The 21957-nt window shown below is 35.1% G+C and overlaps 1 protein-coding gene across 1 annotated transcript; it reads right to left on the reverse strand.

The window, feature by feature from the left end:
• Positions 1–3293: 3293 nt before the first annotated feature.
• Positions 3294–21001, reverse strand: LOC128679226 (clavesin-1-like). The gene is made up of 5 exons (XM_053761319.2): positions 20847–21001; positions 12123–12238; positions 6572–6763; positions 4983–5235; positions 3294–3789 (listed from the first exon to the last, which is right to left on the reverse strand). Exons 2-5 carry the CDS (start codon positions 12212–12214, stop codon positions 3430–3432), a joined length of 897 nt encoding a protein of 298 aa, XP_053617294.1. The 5' UTR covers positions 12215–12238; positions 20847–21001; the 3' UTR covers positions 3294–3429.
• Positions 21002–21957: the final 956 nt, after the last annotated feature.

Consider the following 21957-nt stretch of genomic DNA (forward strand, 5'->3'; position numbering starts at 1 on the left):
GTCGGGCGCTTGCGCGAGGCGCGGCGGCGCGTGACGTCACGAGCACTCGCGCCGTCGCCGTGCGTACCACTCCATCGCCTCAATGGGCCACCGCTGCCGTCGTCTGCCCACTCCTCTACACCTCAATCATTTACCTATCACTCATCTCGTCCCATCCACACCTGCTGATTCGAATAAGCACTCGATACTCGGCGCGGGACAGCTCATACGGCCAGTATCGGTAATTGATGACCTGACATTGATTTGTTGCGTGTAACTTTCACTGATTCCCTAGTAACCTTAATTGTGATTCCCTTCACTCTCCCTGATATATCATGTCACTCCCATTGGCGCAGGGTGGTCAATCGATGTTCAATAAAGGTTTTACTTTCATTTTTCCTTTAATTATCATTACTGTGATTTGAAATCTATGTAAGATTTAAAAAATATTACCCACAATATGTAACTAAAATAATTTGAAACATTTGCGCAATACAGGCTCACGGGATTTAAAAAAATAAGTATTTAAATAGTATAGTTTAAAAAGGTTTTTTTTTTTTAAGTTTACGTAGATTTATTTAGTAATTATATTTTAGTTTATTTTATTTAAATACAGTATTTTCACATGTGGTACATACCTACTTAGATAAAGCTAGCTAAAGCTCAAGAAAAGCTACATTTAGTCTGGCTCTGGCAGACTTGCCGGCGTCGCGGCGCGGCGGGTGTATTTGCATATTACACGGCCGTAATGACTGAATCGCTTTGCCTTCTATAGGCAGAGATGGGTTTACTCGAGTCGTGTGGTTCCGCCCTAGAATTCGACTTAGATAAGGCGACTAATGGACACAGCCTAGAAGCGGATAGATAACAATAGCATTCCCGTCAGGAAGGGGCCAGTTGTAAAATCACAGCCACAGCATTTTGAAGTTATTTTTACGCTGATCCCGGGTTTCGTGGCGTCACAGCCTCGAACTAGGAATAAGAGATATTGAGACGAAGCGGCGAAGAGAAATAGATATACTCCCGAACGTATATACTGGGTATCCATCTGTAGCCATCTGTCTGTGGGAGATCTAGAAGACCATTCTAGTTTAGTCTAGTTCAAGTAGTGATATTGAAGCATAAAAGAAGTCATTAACAAGATAAATACCTCGATTGTGAGACTCTCATCATCAGATTTTCCTTCTACATAATCTTCACTTAAAATCTTTTTAACTTCACCACATTTAACAAAACAAACATCATTTGCACTATCATCACCATTTTCTTCACAATCGTCACTTTTATCCCTGATTTCGTCCACATACAGAGTTTCTTTATTTTCACTACAAATTTGGTCAACATTATCAATTTCTTCATGTACATTTTTTTTGTAATTAAAATCTACGTCATTACTTGCACGGACAATGATATCATTTATATCATCAGATTGAACATTATTAGGTCCAAAGTCATCTGTCTGTGTGTAAACTGATTTTATATTGACATTTTTCACATTTATTCCACATTTCCAATGGCTGACCACTGTTTCTGCTTCAGAGCCAGAGGGAGAACAAAATGCACAACAAACATTTCGTTTTGGAAAAGAAAAGGAGAGAGAAAAAGGATTTTTCATATCTATGTTTGAAAACTTTTTCTAGTTTAATTGGTGCGAATGCGAAGTAAGGGAGGTCTTTGCCCAGCAGTGGGTCAAGTTAATTTATATTTCAAAATACACTGTTGCGGTGTGCTACTGTTCACTATGGATTATGAAGCTGCCTGATTGGTTTACGTGCTATTTGTATATATATTTCATAAAATTAGACACTATCTATTTAATTAAGTTAGATAGATATATTTTTATTACCTTCGATCATTACATAGTATAAAACAAAGTGGCTTCCCGCTGTCTGTCCTTATGTATTCTTAGATCTTTAAAACTATGCAACGGATTTAGAATTTTTGATACGGGTTTTTTAAATATATCTATCTATTAAATTCCTGAAAAACGTTATAGGCATAATTTACTATGGTTTAGCCCGAGCGAAACCAGGACGGGCCGCTAATATTAAATACAGATAAGTTTTAATTATATTATTATTTTATCTTGTCAGAGAGGGGAGCAATTAGGTTATTTAAAAGCCCCATTGCTACGTTGCGCGCCCGCGACGCAGCACGTTGCGGTTCCGTTGTTTTCCATAGGTTTTGACACTGACGTATGTCGACGTACGTGGAAAATACCTGGAATATTTACGCTGTTCTGAGTTGATCTGTCGACGGAGCTCAACGTAGCAATGGCCGAACTCTGGTAATGCGTTTAACACGTTACGTTACTGTTAAAGCCAAAATGAAAATAAACACAACATATTACAGTTTATTTATTATTTACAAAAATAGATAATGTAATTTATATACAATCTTTTTATAAAAAATAGTAAAAAAATATACAATTTACCTTTATATATCTATCGGTACAACGAAATATTATCGTAACAATAACCTTCGATTATATTAAATATTGATATATTTAAAACAATCACGTAAAAATATTTTGGTATACTGACAAAAATATTTTTCTATTTGTTTACATCTAACATTATATACAAACATATTGTTCTTTAAAATGATGATTACATTTTGACTTAGCAGTGTATAATAAAGATCTATAATTTTAACTTTTACGGCACTAACCAGTGTCAAAAAAATTTAAACATAAGTATTTTGCGATGTACCAACATCTCAAAATACTTATGTTTAAATTTTTCACATTTTTTCACATCAATCGATTTCCAAAAATGTAAGTAAAAAATATCCAAATTCAATAAATCTGTGATTTTATTTTGTAATATTTTAGATATAACTAATGATAAAACGTAATTTATAAATTTCAAGAATTTGATGAAAATCATTAGTTAATTGAAAATCTATACATTATTATGGAACTAAACAATATGTATGGCTTTAATATCCTAAGACAAAAGTTTTGACTAATTACAAATATTGCTTCACCCATTAATTCACTAAAATCTTTATAAAAAGCAACAAAATATGAGCGGGCATTACCTTCATTGCTACTAAGCGACTCGATCAAAATCTGTCACCAGTGTTAACAATAACAATGGGCAAACTTTAAATAACACACTCCCTAAGAAAAACTAAAATAGCATAGAATTAACAAATTTTCTAAATAAATATCATAGCGTTCATAGCCCGACGAATACCCACGACCATAAAAAAACTACTTACCAACATGGAACATACGGAGTGAAATTTTAAAAAATATATAAAAAAATCTACCAAATCATAAAAGCAAATCTAGCGAATATATTTTTGAAAAGCAAATATATTTTTGAAAACCTGTTCATTTTTTATAACAAAATATAAACAAGAATATTGCCCCAATAGCACCGTAACATAGTATTTATACGTATCCAATATATCAGGTACCAATGCTTGTTTCATAGCTACAGGTCAGTCGATGTCCAGACCTTTGAAAGTGCTCGTCAGACTGGCAAACATGCCTTTGCTGGGTTTCTTTATTCTCTTTTTATCATCAGCCTTGAACATCTCAGTCTCTATAAGCCATTCTCTATAGTTCTCTTCCATATTCTTTCTCTGCTCTTCGTGTAGCTGTTTGACTGGTGGTAAGGGGCCACCGTAGTCTTGAGGGAGGAGCTCCTTGTCCACGACAGACGCTGGGCCGTCAGAGGAGAAGTTGAGAAGGTTCAGTAAATTGGAATGGATCAGTGGCTTGACGAGGCACATAACTTGATTTATGAAGGAAACTGTGTGGACTACGTGGATCTTCTTCAAACGACAGGGATGTCCGTTCTGTAATCATACAAGATAAAATTAATCTACGAAACAAAGTAGGTGCCTGTTGAGATATCGAAATGAAAATCGAACTTGTGCCTATTTATATTTGGCTCTTTATAAGACTCACTTCGTTTTTTTCTTACGAATCCTAACTTGTAAACAATGTTTACAGTATTTATTGTTGAACTTTGTTGCAAATAAATCAAATATTAATTCAAGCCTAGCCTACACATTCTAAATTAAAATCTCCATTTCCATTTCGAAAAATAATTACTGAAAATGCTAACGCCTAAGACACTATAACATGGTTAGAAGTTGCGTCTGATGTTATTTCTTTGTAAATAAAATTCATATTTTTCTTTTTATCTACTTATTTAGTTACTTTTTATCTATTTATTTCTTCTACGTCCAACGTCTAAGAATATCCCCTTCCATATTACTCGATTCTACTAAGTTGATTCCCAAAGGGGTCAAGAAGTTTACGAGTTAACATCAATTTCACTTTTCTCGTCGGGAAATTACGACCAAGATGGCGGTTAGTTAATAGTTTATGATCATTATCCACCGTTTCTCTTAATAGTACAGTCAACTATAAGTTCAGTTCCCCCGAAATGTATTTCAAATGAAGTGTCAGTATGATGTGTTGGTTGCTGTACAAGAGTAATCTTACCAATGTTATTACACCAAATAATCGTATGCGCTTTGCAATATTTAATTAGCTATGTACGAGGTTGTATTATAAATGCACAATGTTTTTACATTATGACATGTCACAATAATAAAATAACGATATAGTCAATGATTACCCCTCAAAGTGAACAACGTAGCATACACACATAACTTTGATATGCTTACGTGTGTATGTATGACTGCTCATATTATTTAGAATAGGATAGGAGTTGGAACTTGACGGTGTTTGTACCCGCTCCATATCCTTCCGTGGAGCGACTAAGGGATGTAAACACTTGACAGCTGATAGGCAACCATAGCATTCTCAAAGAGATCATTTAGTTCAATCTAATATTAGCGCGGACCTCGGACTACGTGAAGCCGGGAGCATAAAACGATTAGTGAAAATCAGAAGATCAGTTCAGGATATGTAATGACAAATACTTTCGGAGTAATGCGCAAATGACATTTAGGCACACATAATAAGATATCTTGTGGTGTATACAAAGAGTTTAGACATTGGACAACTATAGTCCTACCTGTATATACTGCATGAAGGCTCTAAGCGCAGGCAACGTAACTCTGGTCAGATGGCCGAGACTGCACCCCTTCATATCGAAGATGACGATGTAGGCCTCCGAAAGTCGATCCTCGGACAACTTCACGTCGTTGAACATGCAGAACACGCGCACTGCGTCGGCGAAGTTCAGCTTGCTGTAGTCGAAGTCTGACAGCCGGTAGAGCAGTACGTGGTAACCTTCCGCCGTGGTGTTGGGAAGCGCCACCATGTGTCTGAAATGAAAAGAAAATCATAATAATATATAATATATATTTTTTTTAAATGAAATTTTTGACACAATATTTTTATTGTCGTCATAGTCATTTATTTTCCGGTTCTGTCCTTTGCACATACTGATATTTTTCCTATTTGAATATTAGGCTAAATAGTTAGAAACGGACAATCACTATGTGTAAGACCGTGACACTAGGTGGCGTGTGATCAGCAAATTTCCACGCGTCGATCGAAGGTCATTATGCCACCGCACCGTGGGATTGATGACACAGCTCCACGCTGCACAATAGCTTTACATGTTACGAGTAGTTATGCTATAGTCTGTTTCTGGGGCAAGCGGAAGAACGAACAATGACCTTGTTTGGTAAATGCAGAAAAATGCTAAAAGTGCAATCTTTTTTAATGTGACATTGTAGATTGATTTGACTGTACCATAAAGGCGCGTACGCACACCATTTGTTACAAATACAGACAAGAAAACGTGCACCGGTCTTTATAATCGGCTGCGGCGACCACTTTCCATCATGAGGGCCGCATGTATGTTTGCTTACTCAGTAGTATATAAAAAAAGACCTTCATAAAAATATTTCGGCAAGTTTTCACAAAAATTATCATAGGTTTTGAGCGATAAAATAATAGTGGCATGAGTCGAAGAACCGAGTAGATGAATGTTTTATGTTATCCGCTTAAATTTTTATCAGCGGGAACCAGTTGCAGGCTCCTGAATGCAGTTTGTGTACTGCTATTTATTGATAGTGGCTCGCTTTTGTTGGTGACCAATTTATTCAACAGCACCATAAATCTTCTCCTAGGAAAATGCTTTTCGACTTGTTATGTATATTATGAGACCGGCTACTTTTAGTACTTTTGTCTTTTTGGATTTATCTCACAAGCCGTTTTCACCACAATAGTTCAAAATTTTATTAAGACTCCTAAGTTAAGTTCTAATCATGTGCTATAATTCAAAGAAATCCGTTAAGAAAAATTTGTGTAATTGATTAATAAACATCACACACTCACATTCAAACTTTCGCATTTATAATATTAGCATTGTAGTATTTTTTTATAGCTTCAACATAGGTACTCGTCGCTCTCCTTTCATGTATCCCTGTCTCTAATTATTTCCATCCATCTTTTGTATTAATTAATATTTATTAATTATTAATTAATCCTGTCGTACTAATATTTAAATGAGAAAGTTTGTGACGATGTGTGTGAGTATGTATGTTTGGTACAAGGATAGAATATATATCCAGGAATAACGCGTAAGATACTTTTTATCCCGAAATTCCCACGGGAGCGAATATAACATAAAAATTGCGCTTGAATACTCACGTGATATCTAAAATGGCCTTGTTCTTCGGCAGCAGCGGGTCCCTATTGCTGAACAGATCGGGAGTGTTGGCTCTGATGGTGAAGTACCACTCGATGGTCTCCTTGGTCTCCTTCACCTTGTACATGTTGGAGTGCAGGAACAGCATGATGAAGTCATCAGAGATGTATGGTAAGTGCGGCTGGCTTTTCATCCTGGAATGGTTAGATTGGTTTCGTTAACAACCCTTTTTTTATTATTGCAGATTTTGTTTACAATATTAATTGTTTAATAAACATCGGTATAATTAATCATAGGCATTAACTAAATGTAATTAATTAAAACTATATTATTATTATCTTAAAAACTTAATAGAACTGAAAACTACCTATTCAATGTCGGGCGCCTCTTGTTGGCAGTTGCGAGTCGTTTCAAAATTCGGTGCATTTTTTGTATGTTTGTTTATGATTCTAAGAGCACTTCAAGCTTCTGCTTGAAGTAAATAAAACTATTCTTCAGAAAACAATCTAACATATAAATGGATGTATTTATTGTTTTTTTACAATGGTCAAATAAATTATTTTGAAAAATTCCACCAACAATCTCTGATAATGTGACGTGAAAATTCGAGATGGCACTAAGCAGAACAAAACGTAAAAAAAGAATAGAAAAATAAGATAAGATGAAAATAAAAGGAAAATATTAAATAAAGCAATTAAAATATTAGTTGTCTGTGTCTAATAATCTTGAAGTCCTTCAGCAAACAAAATGGAAATCAGCCACCGCTTGATTGCTCCGTCAATTGGGCAGTAACCATCTCCGGTCATTACTACCTCTCGGTACATACAGCAATTGCTTATTTACTGTAATTCGATATACTTTTTGTGCCATTATATGTAGTAAACAGATGATGTTGAAATGGCTTGAATTTAAAATAAAAATAAAAAGTATAAGTAATCTGACGAAAACCGGCCTGATATTTTTTATGAAAATCCATTATTCCCTTGGGAATTATTTTAACCCGGTCGAAATAAATGTGAACATCGCTGCATACAAACGTAATTTAAACAGATCCAAACACAATTTCGTCGTGTTACATCAATATTTAACGACAGCAATGAATATTCTTTTTTAAAATGCAGACTGGCAAAATATATGATTTTATTGTTAACAAATACGAACTATGTGAATATTTGATTGACGTTTTTGTAATATATAATAATAAGTGTTAGAAATTGTATTTTATTCTATTAATTTTATTAACGTCGTAGGCAGGTGTCGTATAAAGCACTCGAAATAAAGTACGATTTACAACTCGTGAGTTTGTCGACCCTCGACTAATGTCTCTCGCTGACGTCTCTAACGACAAGCTCCGAGGCTAGTAAGTTATAAACATAAATGAGCGCAAAACGGACTTATCTCAAATGCAATTTCTTCCTGCTAACCTTAGGTTGACTTCGAACGTAAAATGATAATCATGAAGATTATTATACTTTTTTATAACATATTTTCGTAGAACTTGTTGAAATTATGCCTCAGTAATGGCTTGTAGAATAAGCGTAGCTGCATAATTATGTATATTAATCATCATTATTTTATAGGCCCCGTTTGAAACTTATATCATTGCACTGATGACGTCGTACTTTCACGATAATTACACATCTCTATGCAGATCATATCAAATTTTTGGCCTAATACCAAATTCGAGAAAATTGTGTTTCATTATAAATACATAAATAACTCTCTCATTAGTTACAAGTATTGTTATATCATAATATACTAGCGGCCCGTCCCGGTTTCACTCGATAAAAGCATAATCCTACTAATATTATAAATGCGAAAGTTTGTAAGGATGTATGTGTGTATTGTTACTCTTTCACGCAAAATCTACTGGACGGATTGTTATGAAACTCGGTACACGGGTAGAATATAACCTGGAATAACACATAAGGTACTTTTTATCTCGTAATTCCCACGGGAGCAAAGCCCCGGGACGCAAATAATAAAGTACACATCTAAACCTGCCTCAGAAATCACACAGGAGTTTATCGCGTTCGTACAAACAATAGACAAACGCGACAGGGACTTTTATAATATTTAAGGATGACTATTGAGCATTTTATTTAGTTCCCAGTGGTCTACAATGAAATATATTTGAAAGAAAAGTAGTGATTCGACTGGTGAAAATATTCGGTAATAGTACTAATGCCTACTTACTATATATGACGAGGAATTAAGACCCAAAAGCAGAAATTGAACTAAATTGTAGAAATCATTTAACAGCAGCGACGCCCCCGCTATTGTTTATTTGTCTGTAATAAATATTATAATGATGCTGACTATACTTTACTGTAAGTAATCTCTTTTGTCTGTGCACGTGCTGTTTCAGGTTTAAACAAATATAACGGCGAAAGCTGACCGACATTTTAAATCTCCAATTAAAAACACCGAATGACTCATCAAGATGCAACATATTTGATACATTTTTTGTTTTATTCGTAGACAATTCTTGGATTAAAACTAAATAGGAGTATAAAAACGGGATAATAAACTTCATGGCACATATCCTTAAGACCTAAGGTTTTCAGGACATCAATCAGATCTTATATTTTAAGTGCTATGATAAGAATATATTCTCTGCAATTTGAAAATGCGTATTATTAAGACCATAGAAAATTTTTATTTTTAAATAGAACAATTCCTAAAGGTTCTATAATTATACCCGCTATTAATAAAAAAGTATATTTTGTTTCGTTATGTCAATGTGAAAAAGCATATTTTAGATTATGATTGATTATACTTTTTTATGAATGATGGGGGTCAGAATTTTAGGTAGAGGAGTACACGAGCAAACATTTCTATATACCTATGTAAACTGCTCTGAAATCACACACTTAAACCACGATTTTAAATATAACGGCGTATGACTTCGCGAAATTCACTTTTATTATAAAGAAACGAAAATGTGTTACACTTTAAATTCGTCCACATTTCTCCGCGACAACCAACTTAACTGGAGCAAATAACTGCCTCCTCCAGTAATTGACACGCATTTAATACAAAACCGGTCAAGTGCGAGTCGTATTCGCTCACGAAAAGTATGGGTGTATAAACAACAAAAAAAACAGCAATAAAAATTACGTCTCTTGTATGGGAGACCCCTTGAATATTTATTTTATTCTGTTTTTAGTACTTGCTATTATGACGGCCACAGATATACATCGTATATGAAAATTTCAACTGTGACAGTAATTACAGTTCACGAGATACAGCCTGATAACAAATGGACAGAGAGACGGACGGAGTCTTAGTAATAGGTTTTCGTTTTACCATTTGGGTACAGACAGAACCCTAAAAACACAGAGGCACATGAAAACCGGTGGAGGCAGTGTCGTGCTGACGTAGCATACGTCAAGCTAAATGTAAACTACACGTAACCGGAGACTACTTTGTTTACCAGTTGGTTGGGATGTACTGTATGTACCGTGCCGTAATGCATGGCTTCCAAGTCGGCATTGTTATTGAATTAAGAATATTTCAATTCAAATTCCATTTATTTCATACACAATTCATTCCATGCGTGTATTACTGCAAACTGTTTTACGTGAAGTGTGCATGCGGCTAGTTGTAGCGGTAGGTAGTTGTAGAAGATACCTATAACACACTCAAACAAAAAAAGAAAAATTACATTTAATGTTTCTTTTTGTTACAATTACAACATTTGAGTTGACAATTAAGTTACAAAAACTTGAGTCTGACAGAGTACCGCTCTTCAAAAAAAAAAATGGTTGCCTGTAAAGTCGGTTTTACGGGCGAAGATTTTACGTGACAACGTCTTTTTACGCGCGCGGCAGACCGATCATAGTTGAGTGGGAGAGAGACGCAAGGCATTCGGCGGGCCTCTCTCTCGTTCGGTGACTCATCGTAACGTTACCGGGCGTTACACTTTTTCATAAGTGACTCCCAGCCGCAACCTAATTTAAGACGTTGTCACGTAAAACGACTAAATGAACGTGCGCAAGGTCAAACGACGATGAAGTTACATGTCAAATGTAGCCTTAACAAGTTTGTATGAAGAATTACGTAGCTTATATTAAAATTTCCTTAGCAGTATAGTGTTATAAAGATAATGATAGTGGAAATGTGGTATAATAACCCTGCATAATTGTCTAATAATTAATTCTCGGGCCGTGACCCGGTCCTTTGAAGTTTGCATGGGGACATAGCGTGTGCACACGTCATATAATAAAAACAATTGCCTTTATTAATATTCCATTTGTATTTATAACATCTATCTCAAATTTAACTGAGCAAACAAAACTTTACCAGACACACTTCACATTTGTAAGAAAACACGGATACAATATCCACCATTTCATTGCAGTAATTCGAAGTCTATCAAGAGGTCATGACCTAGTGGTCACACTGTCAAAAAAAAATGGATAAATATGAAAAAAAAAATATGGAGATAGCTTTCTGGTCGTTCCATTTCTATGTCCATATGTATATGAAGTCAGTGACCGGTCGTCAAGTGACGTAATTTCGCTAGGCAGGTGAAAGCAGAATAGAATGGAATTTCATTGAAAATTCTCCGAAGGACAGTGCTGGTTTCCAAGTATGCTTTTTTACATATATGTATGAACACCTAACAAAAATTGTTAGTGTTATTTCTGGTCATTTCCGGTAGGAGCAAATTGGCTTGTTGATTTACGAGTATTACATTACGTTTGAATAAAATATCAGTCCAATACTTATGTTATTTTTTAATTTTGAGAAATAAAATTCGTAATGTAAATCCATTTTAAATACGGTCCTTGTTTTTTGTTTAATTATTAAAACAGAATTTCATAAAAGTCACGTAACTATATCCGATGAATTATGTTTCGAAATATATATCAATTTACAAATGAAAGTGGTTACAACATGAATTTTACAATTAATTATTTTCAGTATTTCTTCTATTCATTCAAAATATTTTTTTGGCTACTCATGATTAATAGGGTATAAACACAATTAATCGTCTAAAATTAACCAATTCAATTATTTTTCTTTCTCACATATAATTTCACAGTTAATAAACTGTGAAATTATATGTGAAGCTATGAAAAACTATATAGCGTGATAGAAAACAAACGAAATATGACGCGTTATGCATTCAATGAACAGCGTAATATAATATTGCGAATGTTTCAAGGTCAGGTCTGTCAGTGCCAACACTTAATAAGCTGACCACATTGTATTGCATTTATAATTTCACTGGCTATACCTTAGCACTCTGCTTAAACTCATGTATTCCAGGTTATACAAGTTCTCTATTTCTCATCTTCTCAAAAGTGTGAAAGAAAGGATTATTTATTTTATTTATATTATACCAGCGCGTCCCAGCTACGCTCGGGTAAAATCCTAATCAATTATACACCAAAACCCATAGGAATCACACTGTCTATTGATAACATAGTAAATCAATCCTTTAGTGTTTGAATTTATCATACAGACAGACAGACGCAACTTTTTATAATATGTAAGTATTCCACTGTAAAGTTAATGAAATAAATGAATTATTTGTTGACTTACCATTCTCTGACCTGCTGGATCTCCTCGTCATATCCCTCCGGAAACGGTTTCAGGCCGCGCAGGAACGGATGAGAGTATTTGGTCGCCGCCATACTGCGCGCACGCACTCTCTGAAACTGAAATTTGCCAACTGAAATACAACGTAACATTTTTATTATCTTGCGTGGGGCGAAATAAAAACATAGTATATGACTGCTGCTTCTGCTCCGCAGATTATAAGAGCCAGGCTCCATTGCTCAGTCGTGCTGCATTGTGTTGACATCCGTGGACGGGACGCAGAAATTCTATGGAGATTCGTCGACTCAGGTCAGTGTCAAACCCTATGAAAAACATTGGAGCACAACGGAGTAACATGACGTGACGCAAAGTAGCAATATAATCTGGCTCTAAACGTCTTTCAAAGGTATAATACTAGAGATTTTTTCAATAGGCTTGATTCCTAAAATTGGTGGAAATGAGATCAATTCCACCAATCATTCAATATATATAAAACTCTTCCGTTACTAAGTGACTGACAGACAACGTAGAGCCGAAACTTCTGGGCGTAGGAAGCTGAAATTTGGCACATAGATTCCCTGGGGAATTTCCTGAAATTCCCACGGGAAATGGATATTTACTCACATACGAAGTTGTGGGCAAAAGCTAGTTAGATATATACAGCAGAACGTGGCCTTGGAATACGGTATAGCTATATCATTTTTAATCCCCGACGATTCCTCGTCTTCATCAGTTATCTGCCGCCGCCTATACGCTATCAATGAATTCAGATGCCGACGTGAATATACGTACATTGCGTTATTTGTACGCGAGATTTTTTGTTGCAAGGAATTCCAGCAATGTAAGTGTAATTTTAGCAAATGGTTTGCCGATAGGTAATATATTAGGAACGTATTAAAGAGGAAGAAAATTTATCAACTAAAGATTGTAATTAAAATTAGGGTTATTGCTAACTATAAAGATAGACCACAAGATGAATACAGCTACTCGGCCTGGTCTCGCTCGGCTCTGTTTTTGTAATACAAATTTAACAATGTTGCCATAGCCAACTTAATTATAACCCTTCTTAACACAAACAATAATTACAATATCATTTAACTATTGTTTTGTATAATTTTCTGCCAACAAAGTGACTTGTGAATAATATTTATAACCATTTTGTGAGTGTGTCATTTACTTTTGAAACTCGAAGACATAAATTATTCAGTAGGTTTCTCTAAGCAAGAACATGACATGACTTAAAATCCCATGTAGTGTATTCAAATAGAGTCATAAGTAATTTATTCAAGTTACATTTTGTCAATTCCGTGTCTATGTATCAATAAGTTATTTATATCTGTGCCTATACATGTATCTACCTAATTGATATCATCACTGTGATTCACTGCTGGGCATAAGTCTCTTTCTGTCTACGCCAATCTTCTCTGTCCTAGGCTAAATTTATCCAGTTGTTGCCAGAAATTTCCATTACATCGAACCGTTGATTTGACCATTGAAAGAAATTACTGGCAAAATCCGGATTAGGATGGATCTGGGGGCTTACCATCATCTCTTAACGCGAACCAATTTACGACCTAAACTGAACTGCATCGCAAATTCGTACCATCGACTTAAATTTTAGGTTCCTAAATTTAATTGAGTTGCAATGGAATCGTTCTGTAAAAGTTGATGGTAGGCCTGCAGGTTAGTGAAGTTTAGCTCAGATGCGTTTATACACGAATATGTGGCGTGTGGTTCCGCCCTAGAAAAGGACAACAGGTACCCTATGTCCCTCTCCGTACTTCAAACTACATGTAAAATTTTAAAGTTGCAAGTTTTGAGTAGATAGAGCGTGAAGAGGTAACAAACAAACTTTCTTTCGTATGTAATATATTTAATAATAAGTTGGGATTAGGATAAATGCTAAAAACGATTCTGATAAGTAATCGTTACCACCACACCTGTTATTAGGCTGCCCTGGCACAGTTAGGGATCCTCTGGCCTTCCACCATATCCTGGTAAAACGCTAGCGCGCTGCGGAAGCTGTAGCCAATTAGTTTTCTATTGACAATGCTCAATTTTGAAGGACAATGTTCTGCGGCGTGCGGATTTTTTTACACGGAACCCTTGAAAGTATCAACAGGTATGATATTGCAGTATTAATTTCTTTTAATTGCCTTTTGAGAGCAATATGGCAATGTGCTAAAATGCGAAGCTATCATAGATACTTTTGTCTTTCTATCGTGTTTATTTATTACTAATTTATAAATGTCTCACCAACCTAACCAATTTTTCATTATATGTAGCTGTAATCTTTTTGTTTTTCCAAATATTGTTGATAAAGAATTCTATTCACCATTAAGCTTGGCATTCGAACCAATTTACGATGAAACAAGTCGGATGGATATATAATATAGGCAAAATAGCGCACTTACTAGCCTATCAAAGCCTAGGCGAGCCTTTTGACCTTCATAGAACACCGCGTTCTCTTTTTGCCTTAGCACGAGCACGATTCTTTTAGTGTACCGTACACCTTTATCAAAACACAATATTGTATGAAAAATATAAAATATATATTATCCCATGTACAAATTATAATAATAAACATAATTATCAACTGTAATGCTATTTATATATATATATATATATATAGTGGACGCGCAAATGAAAGATTAGTGTGAATTTTAACGATCACGGAAACAGGTTGCAGAGGAATGTACTTTCGTTAGGTAAACGAGACGCAATGCTCTTGTTACCGCACAGCCGGCCGAGCGGAACCTCGCGTGGAAAAGAACGCTTTCTGATTATCCACATCACGCGAGTTTTAGCTCCACACCACATGACCAGGGGCGACTTGCGGAAAAATTAGTAATACGGGAAGAATGGGAGATGTGACACTGACGCGACCAGCGCGGCGGAGATGCGCGACGTCTGTCGAGTGTTTTTTAATGTGTACGCCGTAGTGCATCGTTGCTAGGCAGTCAATTTTTTTCACTTGATTACTACTTTCTTTCTTCTTTTTTATGATGGCAGCTATAATAGGTCAAATTATATTTCTCTATTTGACGTCATGTAGATTAGATGTACTTACTGACAACGCGATCATGTAGACCCTAGCTTTGGCATGAATATATCTATGTAAGTTTATGAAAATATAACAACTCTTCAAAAAAATAATACGTCTGTCAAAAAATTCTCTCTCCATCTCATCTTCGAATGTTCTTGGTGAAATTCAAGGCTGTGACGCCGGGAAACCTCGGGTCATCGTTGAAATTCTAAAGAAAAACAATTCGCTTTTGTAAAAAGAAATATTGAAAAAAGTTTGAGTACGAAAGTAAACTTGAACTTGTTTCACTTTGCAATGTTATTGAGTCATAAAATATGTATAAATGAAAAATATGACGAATTGTATAGTTTTGTCTATCTACGCAGATAAATCTAATAAGCTGTCGTCTCTTACACCGGTACATCGGATCGGGCGGGCGCTGATCGGGCCTCGCTTTCTACAGCATCCGCGTGAAAGTCCCGCAAGGTACGTCATTTTCATCTCCCGGCTCGACTTTGTATGTCTTACCCCGAGTACTCGTTGAGACAACGCGGCGCGATGCGACGCGAAGCAAGAGTATTAAATTCATTAATGAAATTAAACTCCGTTTTTTTTTTTTAATTCTTATTATATTATGTTAACAATATAAATTAAAACCTTTTTATGAAATTGCTTACGTGGTCATTAAATGTTTTACTTTAGAATATACGTACAGGTTTATACTAATATTTGAATATTTTTCAACATTAAATATCTACTGTAAAAACATTTCACGTGTTTGGAACCATAAGAAATAAAAGCCAAATTAAAAACTAAGAAAACGTAACGGTAGTTGTGATCTACAAAAGACATCAACGAGCAGCATACAACGAAAAAATGTTCTCTAAAGTTAATGTAATTTTATCTCGTAATTAATTTCTACATCAGAAAAAATATAGGTATCAAGTAAATTTCCATAGGTATCAAGTTTATTAAATACTGGAATTGTAATTATCTATCATGTCGTTCGTAATTTGAAAGGATGGACCGTGAAATTTATTCATTTATGTTGTTATAAATTTGTAAATAATGTGAAAATTTGACATTGACGTGTGTTAACTTTTTAAAATTAGCAACGAAATCAAATGGTTTTATTTTTAAAACGGTAAAAAAAAGAATTTCTTAGTGACCAGTTCTCCGCGTGCACCGAGCGTGTCGCGCCAAGTGCCGACGGCTTATGTCTCGACGTAACGCACACATAACAATTACGTGTCTCGTACGATGCCCAGTTAGCTAAGCCAAGTCACGCGTGATTAGCGTTGGTTAAAATGGTAGTTTATGCTCAATGTGGTTTCTGTGTTTCTACATTTAAAAAGGCGCTAGGCCTTAGGCACTAGCTTCAGTCAGTATCCTATCAAATACTGTTTCCATAACTCTAATTCCAACATTGTTGTCATTATCTGTTGTCTTGGTATTTATTATCAAACCTAATCTTGAAATGTTTTTAGCAAAATTGATCACTATGTTCTGCAAATTTTACAGTTTTGGAACACACGATCGGGTGCTGCATTTTTCTAATATCATATTTTTTTAGGAAAAAAAAGTCAATTCTATCTCCTGGGGAACCATCGAGATGGTTCTTAGTCTCACTCACGTAGGTACAGTCAACAGCACATCAAGCCCAAATTCATTGCAAACTCGCAGCTATTACCGCAGTATAAATATCCAGGGTAGGTAACTTAACATTCGGTTCACTGTGTACATTGCATATTATATGTATAGTTTGCCAGAAAATAAGCCACCTTGGTTTGGTTACGTATTACCAAAAGTTATGTGGTCACTTTTTTGTGTTATAGGTTGACGAAAGCTTGTTCGTGTATAAGTAAGTCTTTTTTTTTTCAGTGTTTGACCACACTGAAGTTGAGCGGGTTTTACAGCCCTGGTGTTTTTGTTTTTAAGATTTTACATTAACCGATGATTTTAACTCGCACTACAAGCTAAACAAAGAAATATTCATCCCTTTTTATATGACGTATCCCACATTTCAACATTTCCTGAGTTATAGGTACTCTCAGATACATATAGGTACTTCTCGATGGAAGTGGTATATATACCTAATTCTATTCAATTCTATACAATCTGCGAGTGGATAAGTAGTTAGCACTATACTGTTGTTTCGCTTTTGCGTGAAAAATATTTGTGTCGTTTGTGAATGATGTCTGTGAGATGAATATGTTGAAAGCGTCGCGTGACTGTTTTGATAGAAATTAAATAAACATAATGACAGTCACAAATATGAAATGTCTTGAATAAATTCATAAATATTCATAATTTAATTGTTCAACGGCATTTCAATAAACAACTTTTTCCATTAAGTAATTTAACTTCATAAATATAATTGTCGTTCACTCGAATTAAGGTTACATCATTTTATATAGATACACTACTGAGATGTCTCGTTATAAGGGCCGACAGGTCCTATGTCAATAAAGATATTATACATTATAAATACATAATACATATTGAGTTAGCGCCAAAACAAATTCGTGATTATGGGATATATATAAAGAACATCTATGAACTTAAGCTGATGGTAAGCAACACCGCAGTCAATGGGCACCTAATATGAGTTTACTAGCTTCGCCCCGAGGCTTCGCTTCCGATAAAAGGCATGGGTTATTCCAGGTTGTATTCTACCCGTGTACCAAATTTCATAACAATCCGTCCAGTAGATTTTGCGTGAAAGAGTAACAAACATACATACGTAGTATTATAGTATTACAGTTGTTATTGCAGCGCTGTGTATCATTGCATGTGTACTAAAATATATTTAGAACTAAGAACAACGAAAATAATAACACTTCAATAATTTTTCAATCATGCGTGACACGCAATAGATGAAAATTAGTTACCCATGCAGACATTGCAGACGAACTTTGTACCAATGTTTATCTCTGGCAAACATCCGACGTCCGAGAATGGACACGGATAGCAAAAACGGCTGCACTTAGAGACAAAAGAGACGTAGGAATAAATACTAATAGCCAGCCTTCACTAGCTTAAGAGGCACCTGTCAAGAACTGAAGGAGAACACTGTCCCGAATAGACAGGGGCGTGGGTTCAATTCCCGCTCGATTCCAGAATGCTTTCATCTCATTATTATTTTCAAAAAAGGAGATTAATTTTAAATAGACTCAAATCAAATTAGTTACTTAGTATTGCGGGGTCAGAAATTAAATAATTTGCGGCCACGGCACACTACGCGCGGTACAGTATGTAGTTTAACTATACTAAATTGCTCATTTTTGCCAAACAAAAGTTAGTGATGACGTAACATTAATAACTGAGAGAAACTACAAGTCAAACGCAACCGGTGAGACATTATGTGTACAGTTGGAGGCAGTTGGATCTATCTACCCCCATCTTTACTCTAACGTATAGTCAACAGCACAAAACTATCCAAAATCATTGTCAATCGCTATTGCCACAACAAAGAACACAGGATAACTTAACATGCGAGTTAATGTACAGTCTACAACACAAACTATATAACATTGCAAACTCATTTCTATTACCGAAGTATAGAGATTAATTCAGGAGGTAACTTGATGAGCACCATAGTCAACATTCACCTATTGATTGCAAATTCGATGAACAGTCATTACAAACGTGTCAAGTTAGACTGCTGCCCGATTGCTAGATAGACGCAGCACGTTGCGGCTCTATTGTTTTCAATAAGTTTTGACATTGACGTTCGTCGAAACTCCATACCATTTCTACAGTGATCCGTCGACGGACGTTAACGCAGCGGAGGATTACAGAACGCAGCGAAGCAATATCTTATCATTATTTGGTCATTTTCTTCCATTCCAAGTCAAATTCTCAATCCTCTTTCCCCCTGGACAATAATATTACTTGGGTTTAAAGATATTTATTTCTCATAAAGAATTACAAAATTCACTTGGTATGAGAACTACAACTAAGTGTCCTATATGTACACTTTTATACAAGACGCGCATACGGCAAATCCTTAGTTCATAATTACATGCGAGATAAAAAAAAAAAAAAAGTAACAAAGAAATCATAAAGAATCCATAACACACAAATAATTACCCTGTTTTGCAAGCAAACAAACCCTACGAAACATTGATTTCTATATGGGCCGAATGGGCGTTGAATTTTCTGGTAAATCTCTTATCTATGGATAAATAACATCAGAAAATCAGAAAATTTATAATCACTCCTTAATTACTATATGAATTTACTTAATTACTACACACATAGATATACACTTAGAACCGACGGATAAAATTAATAGCCGTATCTATTACGAGTATTAATAATAGAGGGTGATGGAGGCGCCAATTGCAATTAAGAATATATCAGCGATACTTGGCGAGACGTGATTTCTAGAGGGGTCAATTGTGATGAACCTGCCATATCACAATATAGAGTGTATATAAATACCACACTTTCTTATATTTAACAACTAGCGATCCGACCCGCGGTTTAGCTCGAGTAAAGCCATAATAAAATTGTAGCTTATGTTAGTCCTAAAGGTTTTGTTTCTGTATCAAATTTCATCAAAATGGTTCATTCGTTTTTTAAGTTTATTCATTACAAACAAAAACAAAAATACAAATCCTTTCTCCTTATAATATTAGTATGGTTAGTTTGAATAGATCTATATAGTTTTAATTCATTCATGTATATATCGTTACGTTAAAGAATCATCAGCTTCGAAGCACCATCAGCGACGGAGTCTGAACCGTTATTCCATCTTAATTATCACAATAAATACAATACTAACCTACATACATTTAATGTCAATGATTATGATATGGAGCAGATCCTGGTATCAGAGTCTTAGAATGGATGTCTGAGTTTAAACTGTAAGACAAATAAGTCTAGCCTAACAGTGATCTAGTCAAATCGCCATTTAGTCTATTTGTCTACCTAATTTTATTATGATATAGTCGTAAAGCTTAAACTCAAAAAAATACTATGCTATTGCTATATGTAACAGTGGAGCCTCCTGGCACAGACATAGGTACTTTTGCTTAAAAGGAAGATCCGACACCTGTCATGTAATAATTCGTTACCCAATAAACAATTTTTATTTATTTTATTTTTCTATTTTTAAACTTCGAATTAAAGCCGAAATAAATCGTTTAATTTACTTTAAGTTATTTATAAGGCACACATCTGTATTTCTTTTATTTTGTTCTAACTTTCACGAACCGATTGATTTCTATTTAAATACTTGATACATTGGGCTCTTAGAATTTAGGCTGCACAAATCACATGCCAAAAATAATTCTTAGATACCGCTAATATTTATTTGCATTGTTGCTATTATTTGCACTGCGCACTACTTAAATTAAAGCTGATAAAATTGAAAAAATCTAACATATAAGCGTTATGGAATTCCACGAGTAAGGTATTCTTAATGCGAAAGTAGGTCTAACATAAACAAACATAGCTATTATTAGAACAGATTACAATAGCTATTTATTATTATCAATAAAATATGGATTTATGAAACCAACTTTAAGTCATGATTTTATCAATTTATTTTATATCAAAATAAACTAAACACATACCGATAGGTATGTGTTTGTTAATGCAACATAAAACTTAGTTTGTCAATACAAATAGGTAGGTAAATAAACGCAAGGTGTCAAATTTATCCAATTTACATTAAAAATTGCAGTTTTACTTACAAAAAGCAAAAATCCTTTGCAGTTCCAAAACCAACACGAGACCACGAGAACGCACGATTTTACAAACTTGACGACGAATGCCAGACGTGCGTTCAATCGAAGGCACGACGCGCGACTGTCTTCGAGACCACTACAGCACCACAACCTCACACAACGTTGCCGGAAAAAGTTAACTTTCTAATTTCGAATTCGCGAACTGGACAGGTGTAATCTGTGGTGCGGAGACGAAGCGGCGACGTCGGCGGCCAAAGCAACTGTGGATTAGGTTAGGGGGTCAGTAGAGTTAACATGACGTTTAGTTATTACTAGCGATCCGGCACTATTACTAGATTTGTGCACCTTTGGAAACCTTATGAAGAGTACAAATATATGAAGGGTACGCTGGCCGTGGCAGAATTATATTCCGAAAAAAAATAAGCTAGCAACATATGTAAAGTCGCAAGCTGCAAGACTCCTGTAGGACTCGACGAACAAGAAGAAGAAGAAGCACCGGCCCAGCTTCGCACGATCTAATAGGCTATTTTGTATGTATAAACTTGCTTTAATATATTGTCTACACAACAGTGAAAATTGCATTAAAATTCGTAGCGTGGTTTAAAATAAGAAAGCTTAGTAACAGACATACTATGTCTTAGAAAGAAGACAATAAAATAAAAAGTAACCATCTATATAATCTCCAGCTAAACTAAGGAGAATGGTAGTTGGTACTAGCAAGAAGATACTTGCAACGCACAATGCATTTACGAGTAACCTACTCATGTCGGGTTATTGAATGTACAATTGAATGCACGTCAAAGGTCACAATGACAACCTATATTTGAATACCGCGCAAGTTGCTTATTCATTGTTATCTTCGATGATTGATCAATTAATGAGCATCCTAAATTAAGTTTTTGTTCAAGACATGACTAAAATTCTAGCTACACATCTACCTTACGAACCGGTGATAATGCGTCGGTCAAACAATTGATTATTCATTGTGTCTCGATTCTGTATGTATGTCTGTATAATAATAATAATAATAGTCCTTTATTTGCCTTAATCAACAAAGTATGTTAATACATATAATAGGTTAGGGGGTCAGACTAAAAGAAGACAATAAAGGGCTGCT

Source organism: Plodia interpunctella, chromosome 21 (genome assembly GCF_027563975.2).
Source record: "Plodia interpunctella isolate USDA-ARS_2022_Savannah chromosome 21, ilPloInte3.2, whole genome shotgun sequence".
Taxonomy (NCBI): Eukaryota; Metazoa; Arthropoda; class Insecta; order Lepidoptera; family Pyralidae; genus Plodia; species Plodia interpunctella.

Coding starts and splice junctions, on each gene's coding strand:
- LOC128679226 (XM_053761319.2), bottom strand. CDS start 12,214: ATGGCGGCGACCAAATACTCTCATCCGTTCCTGCGCGGCCTGAAACCG. Junction 6,764..12,122: donor ATCCAGCAGGTCAGAGAATG/GTAAGTCAACAA, acceptor TAACCATTCCAG/GATGAAAAGCCAGCCGCACT. Junction 3,790..4,982: donor CCTTCATGCAGTATATACAG/GTAGGACTATAG, acceptor GTATGATTACAG/AACGGACATCCCTGTCGTTT.